A 12,416-nucleotide genomic window follows, 5' to 3' on the forward strand; every position below is an offset into this window, starting at 1 on the left:
CTACTGTTCACGGATGTTGATCAATTATTGATACGATGTAATTGTTGTAAAAAGGAGAAAGTGTGGTTTTTTAGTGTTACAGTATACAGGAGGCTCTAGCCCTTAGGCTAGCAGTAAGCGTGGCTACAGCGAAACGCTTACCAAGTGAGAAGGATAGGGCCTTTGCTGCTTGAGATGTATTGCAAATTGCAAATGCAGGGCTTAGAGAGAGTTGTCTCACGCCCGTGGGTATTCTCTACTTACCTACCTACTTGTGTAGGTTTTATGTACCTAACTGATTGTGATTGATGTCATAAGCAATCTTCACCTTATGGCAGCAGCCCGAAATCGGAAGTTCACATGTCTTATCTTTTTCAATATATTCATCACGAATTAAATCAACAAAGCCTAAAGTGATCTCTCTTTCCCCTTCAAGTTTACCTACTACTGTACCAGAGTACATCTGATTTTTTTGGGTCATAATTATTGTGAAGAAACATCTACAATAATGAGCTTTGGGCAACTAAAATAGGGTAAAGTTTTAATTCTTCAAATTGACTCTATAGAAATAAGTTCAGCTAAATCTTATTTGGGCACTTTAGGAGCAACTGTTCATGGCCATTGGCGAGCATATGGAATAGCCAGTGAATTACAATTCTATTGCACCGCAATCACTGCATTGCTTTGCAGCTTTAATGCTTTTGTTTCAAAGTTTTAACCCGATTTGTTTATTGAATGAAACCCGACTAGAGTTGAATATTTCAACTAAGGTTGAGATTGTTAAGATTGCTTTAAGGTAAAATGATTTTTGAGGGAAAATGTTTTCGGTCGAAAATATTTTTAGAAAAATTGCTTATTTTTTTATAATTTGTTGAGATCTAAAATAATTTTAAAAAATATTTATGTTGTATGGGTGGTACGAAAAATATTTTCCTATTGCAATTGAAAACCGCTTCAAATTCCTTGACAAAGAGAAGTTGTTAAGGGATTGCAGAGCAATTGTGTGTGTGTGGGGGGGGGGGGGGGGGGGGGGGGTTGGGGGGGGGGGGGGTGGAGGTTACAGTGGGGTTGATGGGATGGCTGGTGGTAGGCGGAGAAAGGTGGTGTTAGGTGGAAAGGGGTGGTTGGGTTTCTTTGTGGGTTTAGGGGATGGTGGGTGAGAGACAAATGAGCAGACACCTGGGCCTTAAGGGAGGGGATTAAGTTAATTATTAGTTTCTACTTTCAAAATTGAAGAATCTTCCATACAACAATATGACTACGGGTAAAAAAATAAACATCAAATTTATATACATGTTTACAGTCGCATTTACATGCATGTAAAAAGTTTGGATTTGGCTAAGGTAAAAACCTACAAGAGATTTTTTGAAATTTTTTTTGCGGCCTAAATTGAATTTTAAGTTTTTTTATGAGAGAGAGAGAGTAAAATTAAATCTAGATCGGTTGAAAAAACTTATAAAATATCTCATGTAGTGTTTTTTACAACACTTAGGCCAAATCCAAAGGGTTCAACTATGTTATATATATATATATCAAGGAGGAGGAATGGGTCAAAAAACATAAAAAAATTGGGTTAATTACCTTTTCCCCCATGAACTACCAACTCGACCAAAATAGAACATTCAATTACCAAAGACAACCCTTTTCCCCTCTCCCGTCAGTCAAAGAGGTTAAAACAAACAATCAACGGGTCACGTGACCGTCACATGCCGTTTTACCCTCATTTTCTTCCTCTTTTCCCCCCATGAACTACCACCATCTTCCTCTTTTTTCCCCATGAACTACCACCATCTTCCAATATGCCCCCATGTAAAACGGCACATGACCCGTTGACTGTTTCTTTTAACCCTTCTAACTGACGAAAGGGGGGGAAATGATTGTCTTTGGTAATTGAATGCTCTATTTTGGTCGAGTTGGTAGTTCATGGGGGCATTGCGCATTTTTTGGTAGTTCATGGGGGGGAGAAAAAAGTAATTACCCCTAAAAAATTTATTAAGAAGGGAAGAACTTAAAAATTGTTTGTCATTATAGAAAATGGAAGTTGTTTATTTTAAAGGCTTTTCATAATTTCTCATATAAGATGGAGAGAGAGAGAGAGAGAGAGAGAGAGAAGCTAAGATTGAATTCCGCTTACATATGATAAATAAGATACAAAATTTAACTTACATAAAAAAGAAAAGAACAAAAAACAAAAACAAAATTTAGGATTGTAACGTCTCATTAACAAATTTATTGTTGTATTTTAATCCCCTCTCTCTCAAACCCAGAGCTTCTCTCTCTAACCCACAAGCCAGATCGTCGTCCATGTCTTGCCGAGAGAGGGTGTGGGGGAGGCCTTGTGCCTCTCTCCTCCAAGCTCTGTTTCTCCCCTTAGCCTCTTTGGGCTAAGGTGGTTTTGCTCCTCTCCGGTTTTTCCAATGAAGGCTATAGTCTCTCAACTATTAGGGTTGTGGAGTTTTGTTTCCCCGGCTTAGATCCAGTGGTGGTGGGCCTCTCTTAGTCCTTTTGGACTATGGAAGTTGTTTATTTTTTAGTTTCTTAAGTTTCTGGAAGGTAGGCACTCCTTAAGAGGTACCAAAGGGGGAGTTGCCACTCCGCTTGTGTCGCAGGCGATATGCTTTGGCCGAACTTTAGTTTCTCTCCATTTCTTGAGGCTAAATTTGTGCATTTCTGCGGGTTTTGGCAGACAGGCACCCCTCAGCCTTATTCGTCGTTGTCTTCTGATGTAGCCGCCACTTGTTGCAGTCGTGGTGGGCCCCCGTGACCGGTGCGTGGCCAGCACGCGCCAGAATGGTTTCCATTTTGGGCCGTGTGTGAGGGCCATGCTCTGGGTTTTCTGGCCATGTACAAGGTGAACGACTTGCTGCAGGGTGTTTTCCGGAGTAGTTGTGCGATCTCTTGGTGGCAATTCTGTGTTGGGTGTTTTCTGTCTTTGTGTTTGTTGTTGTTTGTTTGTGTTATATATATTCTTGTCTCTGTTTCACAGACTTTCGATTGGTAGCTACTTTAAGCTAGGTTTTTTTCCTAACTTTGTGGGTAGAGATTCTTTATCTCTAGTTCATAGTTATGGCCTTTTGGCTCTGATTTCTCGCCATTGGGCGTTGTAGTTGTATTTGGTGCCTTGTTCTTGTATTGTTTATCTGGTTGTGTAACCGTTTGGGGATTATTTCTCAGAGATGAATAAGCAGACACTGTGTTCAACAAAATTTAGGATTGTAATGTTGGATTTATGGTAAAGAAATGTCGACACAAAGGTTGTCCCAACTTGTTTGATTTTTTTTTTTTTAAAAAAAAAAAAAAAAAAAAAATCAAAGGAGAGGGTCAAAACAAATTTTTTATTCTTTTATGATATTTAAAGCTATAAAAGATTTATTAAAATGAATATGAAATTTTATTTTGTCCATTTTAGTTGAAACTAGACTCCGATATTCATACACATGTTCCATAATCGGACATAAAGAATATGTGTCTCAATTTTAACCGTTCCAGTTCTAACTAAACCGAAAATGGACCTAAGCATGATATGGGGTTAATAATGCAATCATGACCATCCATTTTGGGGTTAGCAATGCAAACTCTAAAGTTTATAAACTACTTTTCAAAAAAAAAAAAAAGAATAAATAAATAATAATAATAATAAAGCTAAGTGAAATTCTTCCAACGACCCCAAACAACACCTAAAGAGGGGTGAATAGGTGTTTTCCAATAATCTCAATCAACAAAAATATCATAACCATTAACCACATACAATATCATCAAATTTAAATAAAGTAGTCAAAAGATTAAGCACAATAATTTTGGTGACAAAATAAAAACCTTTTGAAAAACTATTTTAAAGTAAAATCATTATGAAGCAACCAAACCTAGGAAACCGATCTACTATAGAATATTAAAATTATAATCAATTTATACTTATAAAACATTAGTAGTAAAAACTTGACTTATTCCTAGCAAACGACTCGTTTGTCTTCTACCGCTATAGTTTTAAAACTCTAGTCAATCTTTTGTTTAGTCTACTCTACACCTTGGGACTCTAGTGTCTTAAAGGTTTTTGTGAATTTGCGTGGTTTAAATAAACTCTAAGAGAGGCAAAGAATTGAAATCATAATGATGCAAGGGTTCTCTCTTCGCTCACCAAATATTGGCCTTAGGGTCGCTTGGAAATAGTGCATAAAGATGCATATATAGCTCATGAGAAAAACTGAGGTGTAGGTGAAAGTCGGTTAAATAGTAAGCACAATCAGTTGGAAGTTGTGTTCGAACCAGTTAGTAGCGCATTTCAACGTGTGCTAGAGTTTCAATGTTTTATAGTTGACATCATTCAAAGTTTCGAACTCTGTACAATTAGAGTTATGACTGAGGCTCTCGAATCAACCCCCAATATAGATTACATACAAACCTTCTCCAAAGGCTTGTGATGGAGCTTCTTTATGGCTATTGTGAAACACCTCCCTTGTGACTGAGGCTCTTAGATAGGCTTATAAACTACTTTACTTATTTCTTATTTGAACTTGATGTAATCGTCATTGTGATCAGTGGCGAAACTACTAAGGGGCATATAAGGGGGGGCTAGATAGGCTTATAAACTACTTTACTTATTTCTCATTCGAACTTGATGCAATTGTCATTGTGACCGACCTTCTCAAAAACTTGAATTTTTAAAGTATGAAAAAATCCGTTCGAACATTCTCTGATCGAGACTTCAACTGAAACTCTTGAATGTCAGTTCTTTTAAAATATTTGAAGATCGCTATTGACTAGTTAGCGAATGACAACTTATGTTCTTCAACTTTAAGCACAAAAATAAGTCCAAGCTTAACAATTAAACCTAGGCTTACAATCACTTTATTTTTTACATTGAGTTAGCCTACATAAAACATAACACCAAAAAAAAAAAAGGTTAAGTGGGGTCAACAACACCTTTGACCTTACCGACGAATTGATTCATAATAGGCGGGTTTTTTTTTTTTTTTTTTAAATGTTTCATAATAGGCGTTAATAGGAGTTATTTGCGTTTTGGTTTTGGAAGTCCATGGCTTGTTTGTTAAGTAACATTACATTACAGTACTGTTTAAGTACTTTTTTTTCATTTTTTTTTTTATATTTTTCACTACTAATTAACATCAAAATATTTCTATTTTTTTTTACTTTTTTATATTACATCAATAATTTTTTATTACTATTCAAATAAAAAAATTCACTATAATGTAAATTTTTTTACTTTTTTATATAAATTTTTTTATTTTTATATCACATTATTATTTTTTACTAATTTCAAAAATTAACAATCTACTGTACTGGAATGGCACTTTTCCAAACAAGGCCTATAAAATAAACAGGTTTTACAAAACAAATTCTCCTCCTCCGCTACTAGAAAGAAGCTTAGCTTGTTAAAAGAAAGAGGGAGAGAATCGGAGGTGGAAGTCGAGCGCTTCTCCAGTCTTCACTTTCCTTCTCCGTAGCCGCAGAGGTCTCTCTTTCTCAACTCCGTCTCTCTGCGTGCGTCTTTGTGTCTAGTTTTTTTTTTTTTTTTGCAGTGTATTTAGATTCTCATGCCATTAGGGCACTCTTTTACTTTTGATCTTCTTTTGTGTTTTTTTTTTTCCCTTATTTTCTTTAGATGGTAGAGTAATTATGCTCCTTTCCTTTTCAATATCAATTTTTTTTTTTTTTTTTAATATCTAGTGCACAATCTGCTATGTTTTTGGCTTTATCTGCGCTTTAGGCCGACTTGTATCCTTCTTCTTCTTTCTCTTGGCGTGATGTAGGTTGTAATTGCTTGATGGATAACCAAGGACTAATGATCCACGTGCTCTCACTGAGTAACTTCCAACCTTTCTATTATATGAGGATGTGTATTGCAGGCCTACATTTGTTTCTCAGTACCTTCAACGCCTTTCCCACCCGTTACTTTCAAAATCAATTTTATTAATTGACTCATTTATATCGATTCCACAAAAGGGATTCCAAAGGTTACCAATTACAGCTAGTTTACTTGCGTGGAGAGTTGGAATAGATTTTTGGTCCTGATTTATTGGCCTTCCCCAAGCATCCGGGGTTTCTCCCTCATATATGAAATCCTTTGATTAACTTTATCACTCACCTCTTTGCAGATCACGTAATGGAAAGCGGAGGCAATTCCCTTACATCTGGGCCAGATGGGGTGAAGAGAAAAGTTTCCTATTTCTATGACCCTGAGGTTGGGAATTATTATTATGGACAGGGTCACCCGATGAAGCCACATAGGATTCGAATGACACATGCTCTCTTAGCCCACTATGGATTGCTTCAACATATGCAGGTCCTGAAGCCCACTCCTGCCAGAGATAGGGATCTTTGCAAGTTCCATGCTGATGATTATGTCAACTTTCTGAGGGCCATAACCCCGGAAACACAGCAAGATCAACTGAGGCAGCTGAAGAGGTTTAACGTTGGGGAAGACTGCCCCGTATTTGATGGTCTTTACTCATTCTGTCAGACTTATGCCGGGGGTTCAGTTGCTGGTGCTCTCAAATTGAACCAAGGAGGTTGTGATATTGCAATTAACTGGGCTGGTGGGCTGCACCATGCCAAAAAGTGTGAGGCTTCTGGATTTTGCTACGTGAACGATATTGTATTGGCAATTCTAGAGCTTCTCAAAGTACATGAGGTTGGTCAACTTTTCTTATTTTATGGAGTATTGTTTATTTTGATGCATGAGAATGGAACTAGTTCTTGAATATATTTTATTTTATTTCGTGAGTTATATAGGCCTCTCTTGGGGTCGTGAACATACAACCTCATTCTCCACCCCTAATAGCCACTAATTCTGGAATTTTTTGAACTGAATTTATGAATCTGCAAGGCAGATTTTCATATCATATTAATTGTTTTTGTTTAGTGAATTGGAAGAAGGTTGCTTTCTATTTGTTAGATTTTGACTTGTGTTTCTTTGCATATGAGAGGACAATTACAAGATGTGTAGCTTTTACGTAGAATGCATAAACATGTTTATATATTGTCTTTTAAGGTCATCACTTTTTGTGTGTGTGTGTGTGTGTGTTGCGAATCCATGTATTTGTTGTTAATTCATGGTTGAAGGCATTTATTATGATTTATAAGAGTGGAAGGCCTTTTTTTTTCTGGTGAATTTTTCCCTATCGGTCTATTTTATTTTTATTTTTATTTTTTTGAGACAAGTAAGCAATCGTTTTTTCTTGTTGAATGTCTAGTTAGAATCTACTCAACAATATCGAGTAAAGCATGATATAGTCTGCGTGCAACACACTCATTATGCAACTAATGGTGGTATTATGTTGATCTTTATGGTTACTCTACAAAAAAAATTTAGGTTGCTCTTTCAGCTACTTTTGCCTTTAGTATCACTTTTTCAAAAATCACAAACCTTTTTCTAGGAATTTATCATCAAGTTTTGCATTTGCATAAATACAAGTGACTAACAAAAATGATAGCATTGCTGATATCAATGTAGCAAGTGGATTGATTTCTTAGGATGCCTTCAAAAATGATTTTTTGATTAGTCATACTTCAGTATTCTTGGATGCCTTCTAAAATGATTAAAAAAAAAAACCAAATTTTTACAAGCCTTTACAAGTCTGATAGTTGCTTTTGAATTTGGGTGTTGGAGTGTGACAGTAGTTCTTGGAACTAACCAATTATGAGGCTGGCTTTTGCGTTTGCGTAGCCAGTCAATCTCATAGCCAAATTTCTTTTACAGCCATGTTTGAGTTCAAGTAGTTCTTGAATTGATTTAATTAATGACAAATCATTTCATGGAAAAAGGCATGAAATGCTGCTTATGTGTAAGCTTGTGCGACAGCCATTGATCACTGGCACCAATTAATTTAATAATCACGGTCATCATTAGTTTTACTGTTTTCAGTTTTTGGGAAACTCTTAAGATTTTGACTAGTTGAAAAGCATTCTCTCATTTGTATGGCAAATGATTAACTATTTTATTATTGGTATGCAATATTATCTACTGATTGATATAAATGGTTTGGAATATAATTTTTCATTCTCATATCAATGCAGCGTGTTTTATATGTGGACATTGATATCCACCATGGCGACGGTGTAGAGGAGGCTTTTTACACAACTGATAGAGTCATGACTGTTTCATTTCATAAATTTGGAGATTATTTCCCTGGTACAGGTGATGTTCGTGACATTGGATATGGTAAAGGGAAGTACTATTCTCTCAATGTACCCCTTGATGATGGTATTGATGATGAGAGCTACCAATCATTGTTTAAGCCAATAATAGGGAAAGTGATGGAAGTTTTCAGGCCTGGTGCTGTGATCCTACAGTGTGGTGCAGACTCTTTGTCAGGTGATAGATTAGGGTGTTTCAATCTATCTATTAAGGGTCACGCAGAGTGTCTTAGATTTATGAGATCTTTCAATGTTCCTCTTCTATTGGTGGGTGGAGGTGGTTATACAATACGAAATGTCGCTCGTTGCTGGTGTTATGAGGTATTATATATTTTCAGTGCAATGATGATCTGTCATTTAGATTCACCCTTATAATTGGTTGATGTAGATACTTTAATTTTAAATGTTTAGTTTTGGCTGCTGTAGGATAAGTATCTTTAATAGCACTTCAGGAAATGCCAGAAGATGGCATGAATTTTGGAAACACTTGGATAATAATAAATAGTAAGAAATCGAATTGTAACAAAATGTTTGCACTATAATTCACAACTATCCTAAAACTGAGGAGCATATTAGAAAATATAATGAAAAAATTTTAAAAGTTATGTTCCTACGATGTGAACTTATTGTGTAGAAAAATATTTGTTTGGTTGAAATATGTTGAAAGTTTGATTTTCTGAGTATTGCATTTCTCAGTGTTTCTGGGTTGGCCCTTAAGAATCATTCTTGGATGGATAGTTTTTTTTTTTTTTCATTAAACCGGCCTTTCTGTTGTTCCGCATCGGATATTTGAGTGGAAATTGAATAATATCGAATCTTGACATTTGAACAAGCAAGAGCTAATTTTATTCATTGAATTGTTACCATTAAGAAAACAAAAAGTCAAAAACATATTAATGCCAATTTGGGGCTCATATGTACGCCTTTTTCATCCCATACTAATAATTTAGATGCACGCTGTACAAAATATAATGGATGGTTTTTATAAATCCCTTCTTTCCACTTGATAGATTTTTCCTTAAGATCATATATATAATGTTATTTGTTGAGCAGACGGGTGTTGCACTTGGGATCGAACTTGATGATAAGATGCCACAACATGAATATTATGAGTACTTTGGTCCAGACTATACTCTTCATGTGGCTCCAAGTAACATGGAAAATAAAAACTCTCGCCAGCTATTGGAAGAGATAAGAGCAAAACTTCTTGATAATCTATCAAAGCTGCAACATGCTCCAAGTGTCCAGTTCCAAGACCGACCACCTGATACAGAGCTTCCAGAGGTTCGTTTTTACATCTCTTATTATCATTAAGTGTCATGGTGTATGACTTCCTTGTTTTCTTCCTTTGCCTTCAGTGTAACAGATTTCTATTATGAACACTAAACTATTATGTCCTTGTTTCATTAATCTAATGCTTGTTAAAAACGAAATAGAATATTAATATCTCTATTTGAATTAATGATCTAAAAGGAAAGAAGGATGAAAAGTACTCTTACAGAGCTTACATCTCGAAATCAATAATTATGTAACTCTCTATGTTCTTCCAATTTTCTATTCTATGATTGTGCATTTTGGATCAGAAATGGGTGTACTTGTCCAAGTTTCTCTATCTTTTATTGTGATACAGTCTGATTCTAAAACTGTGGATGTTGAATTTGAGTTGGCAATTTTTCATTTGGTGAAGTCTCTTGTAGCTTAATCTGCAGGTTTTGCTGTTAATGAGGAAAGAAGTAGAAATTACCTGAAATTTTGTGGACAACAGGGACGAAGTGCTTTGGAACTTGTGTTGGATATTAGTTGCAGGAAATTTTGCTTCAGAATAGAGCGAAATTCCTTGTTTGTTAGCACAAGTAGAAGCCCAAAAAATCCCCATGTTCAAACCTATAAGAGTATTTGATCAAACTAAGCCCATCTGCTGTGTGCTTTAATGTGGCTAGTTGTTTTAAATTTATTCTGCAACCTTGAAGTTGGTAGCTTGGCGTGGATGATTTGTGCCACCCCTTATTTTATAGGGGTGGGAAGGAATTTATGAAATGGTCACAGCGAGTCTCTAGAAAGTTCGATTAGAACTGCTAACTCGGATTCATGTGCTCTTCCCCCCTATAAATGTGCGACACTTTTGAAGATCTCATGTTGTCGTTCTTTTTTTCCATTATTGGACTGGTAGTAGATTGCCTATGCTACAGTTTTGTAATTGCCCAAATTTCAATATGCTTATGTACAATGGCAGAGCCAGAAATGTACTTTGGGGAGGCTGATATATATAGAAAACTTCACATACCTCCTGCCCGAAGTATCAGCTTTTTTGCAATCATATTCTCGAACTTTCAATTTTTACAATGTCGGTATCCCATGTTTTGACTCCTTTTAATTTCACCCTTACCGTTAGGGTTTACGGTTAAATCAAATGGCAAATAGGTGAAATGTCTCTTATACCCTTGTAAAATTTATAAAAACACAAATTTACCCTCATTTTTTTTTAATCATTATTTAAAAATAAAAATTAAAACCAAACTAAACCAGTCCACTACTGCATATGTAGACTTGGTATGTAAGTCAATGGCTGAAAATGTCTTGTATTTAGGCGGATGAAGATCAAAATGATGGAGATAAAAGATGGGAACCTGATTCTGACATGGAGTCTGATGATGACCGGTATCGAAAGTTTCTTCTTCTTCTTCTGTGTGTGTTGGTGTTCATTCTCTTGAGGCTGCTAACAATTGTATCTTTCTCTGTTGTACAGTAAGCCTTTGCCAAGTCGAGTGAAGAGAGAATATATCGAACCCGAATGTAAAGATCCAGTATGTTAAGTTCTATGATCTTTTTTGCTATGTAATTACCATTTTTTTTTTCACAATTCATAGTTAGGCAACTTGAGCCAACTTTGTGTCTTTTCTGGATTGTTGTTTTATTAAGTGGTAATTTATCTCTCAGATGTTAACCTTGAAAGTAAAGAAATGGTGTGTTAGAGGTGTTCTTCTGCCCTTTTTATTTTCTCTTTGACCATTTTTCTTTCATTGGGAAGCTGTGAAATGTCATTTAGTTCTCCAATTGGGTTGTTTGAAGTTTAACGAAGATGGCATCTTTTTTTCTTTTTTTGTCATTATATGAAGTGTATATGACTGTAGCATTATGCTTTTTCTATTATGTTTAGATGTCTGTTAGCATTATCCAGTATGCTAAGTTCTATGACCCGTTTTACTCTGTAATTAACAAAATTTTATCATAATTCATAGTTAGGCAACTTGAGGTAACTTTTTGTCTTTTCTAGCTTGGTGTTCTGAGTGGTAATTTATCTCTCTGATTTTAAAGTTGACAGTAGAGAAATGGTGTGTCCGAGGTGCTCTTTTGTCCCTTTTTATTTTCTCTTTTGACCTTTTATCTTTTGTAATGGGAACCTGTGAAATGTCATTTAAGTTCTCCAATTGGGTAGTTAGAAGTTTACATAAGATATTATCCTTTCTTTTTCCGTATTTATGTAGTCTATATAACTTGTAGCATTATGCTTTTTCTGTTATTTTAGAAGTTTGTAATATTCTGTTTTGTGAAGTGTACAGTGTAGGTTGACTTCTAGTGAAGATAAAGTTCTCATAGAAAGAGTCCTTTGAGTCAACATCTCCCTTATCTATTTTGGTCGCTTTCAGGTATCAAATATGATGGCAATAGATGAGCCATGCATCAAAGTGGAGCAGAATGACTCAAACAAACCATCTGAACAACATACTGAGATGAACTTATAAGCAGAGGTTGCCCAACATCCCAACATACAATATATGTCCACTTGTACTTTTAGTGGATTTACTTGCAGCATTGCTGTATTGCTTTTAATAATTCATATGGTCCTCGGAAGCATGAGCCCTTAGTTCTCCCCAATCTTTGTGCATATCTCAGCGATTGTAAAAATTGACTGCCAGCAGTGTGCTATAGCAGTTTTGGATAGTATTTTGGTTAAACTTTAAATAGATAAAGATAGGTCATGATATCGTTGATGGTAAGAGTTGCTTCATATGACGAATTCTAGAAGTTGAGACTTGGGAGGGAATACCGAATACCCACTTTTTCAGTTCTCTCTATTATCAATTGCTTTTTTGTGTTTTCTTTCTTCACTTGGATGGGGGAAGATGCTTTCCTGGGCTATTATCGTCCCTAGATATATTTTCTGCATGTGAACCAAAAGTCGGGGTCCATGATCCTGCCCGCGGTCAGACGAACCAATGACCAATCCCATGATGTTTGACTTCGAGGTTGGGGCTTGGGGATCACCCTGGGAGTGGGAGAGA

At 35.9% G+C, this 12,416-nt stretch overlaps 1 protein-coding gene across 1 annotated transcript; it reads left to right on the top strand.

The window, feature by feature from the left end:
- Positions 1 to 5,311: 5,311 nt before the first annotated feature.
- On the top strand, positions 5,312 to 12,209 carry LOC133871960 (histone deacetylase 19-like). Its single transcript, XM_062309441.1, has 7 exons — positions 5,312 to 5,449; positions 6,093 to 6,628; positions 8,014 to 8,454; positions 9,187 to 9,417; positions 10,721 to 10,791; positions 10,880 to 10,937; positions 11,781 to 12,209. The coding sequence occupies exons 2-7, from the start codon at positions 6,101 to 6,103 to the stop codon at positions 11,874 to 11,876; spliced, it is 1,425 nt and encodes a 474-aa protein (XP_062165425.1). The 5' UTR covers positions 5,312 to 5,449; positions 6,093 to 6,100; the 3' UTR covers positions 11,877 to 12,209.
- Positions 12,210 to 12,416: the final 207 nt, after the last annotated feature.

Source organism: Alnus glutinosa, chromosome 6 (assembly GCF_958979055.1).
Source record: "Alnus glutinosa chromosome 6, dhAlnGlut1.1, whole genome shotgun sequence".
Lineage (NCBI taxonomy): Eukaryota > Viridiplantae > Streptophyta > Magnoliopsida > Fagales > Betulaceae > Alnus > Alnus glutinosa.

Coding starts and splice junctions, on each gene's coding strand:
- LOC133871960 (XM_062309441.1), top strand. CDS start 6,101: ATGGAAAGCGGAGGCAATTCCCTTACATCTGGGCCAGATGGGGTGAAG. Junction 6,629..8,013: donor AGCTTCTCAAAGTACATGAG/GTTGGTCAACTT, acceptor ATATCAATGCAG/CGTGTTTTATATGTGGACAT. Junction 8,455..9,186: donor CTCGTTGCTGGTGTTATGAG/GTATTATATATT, acceptor TTTGTTGAGCAG/ACGGGTGTTGCACTTGGGAT.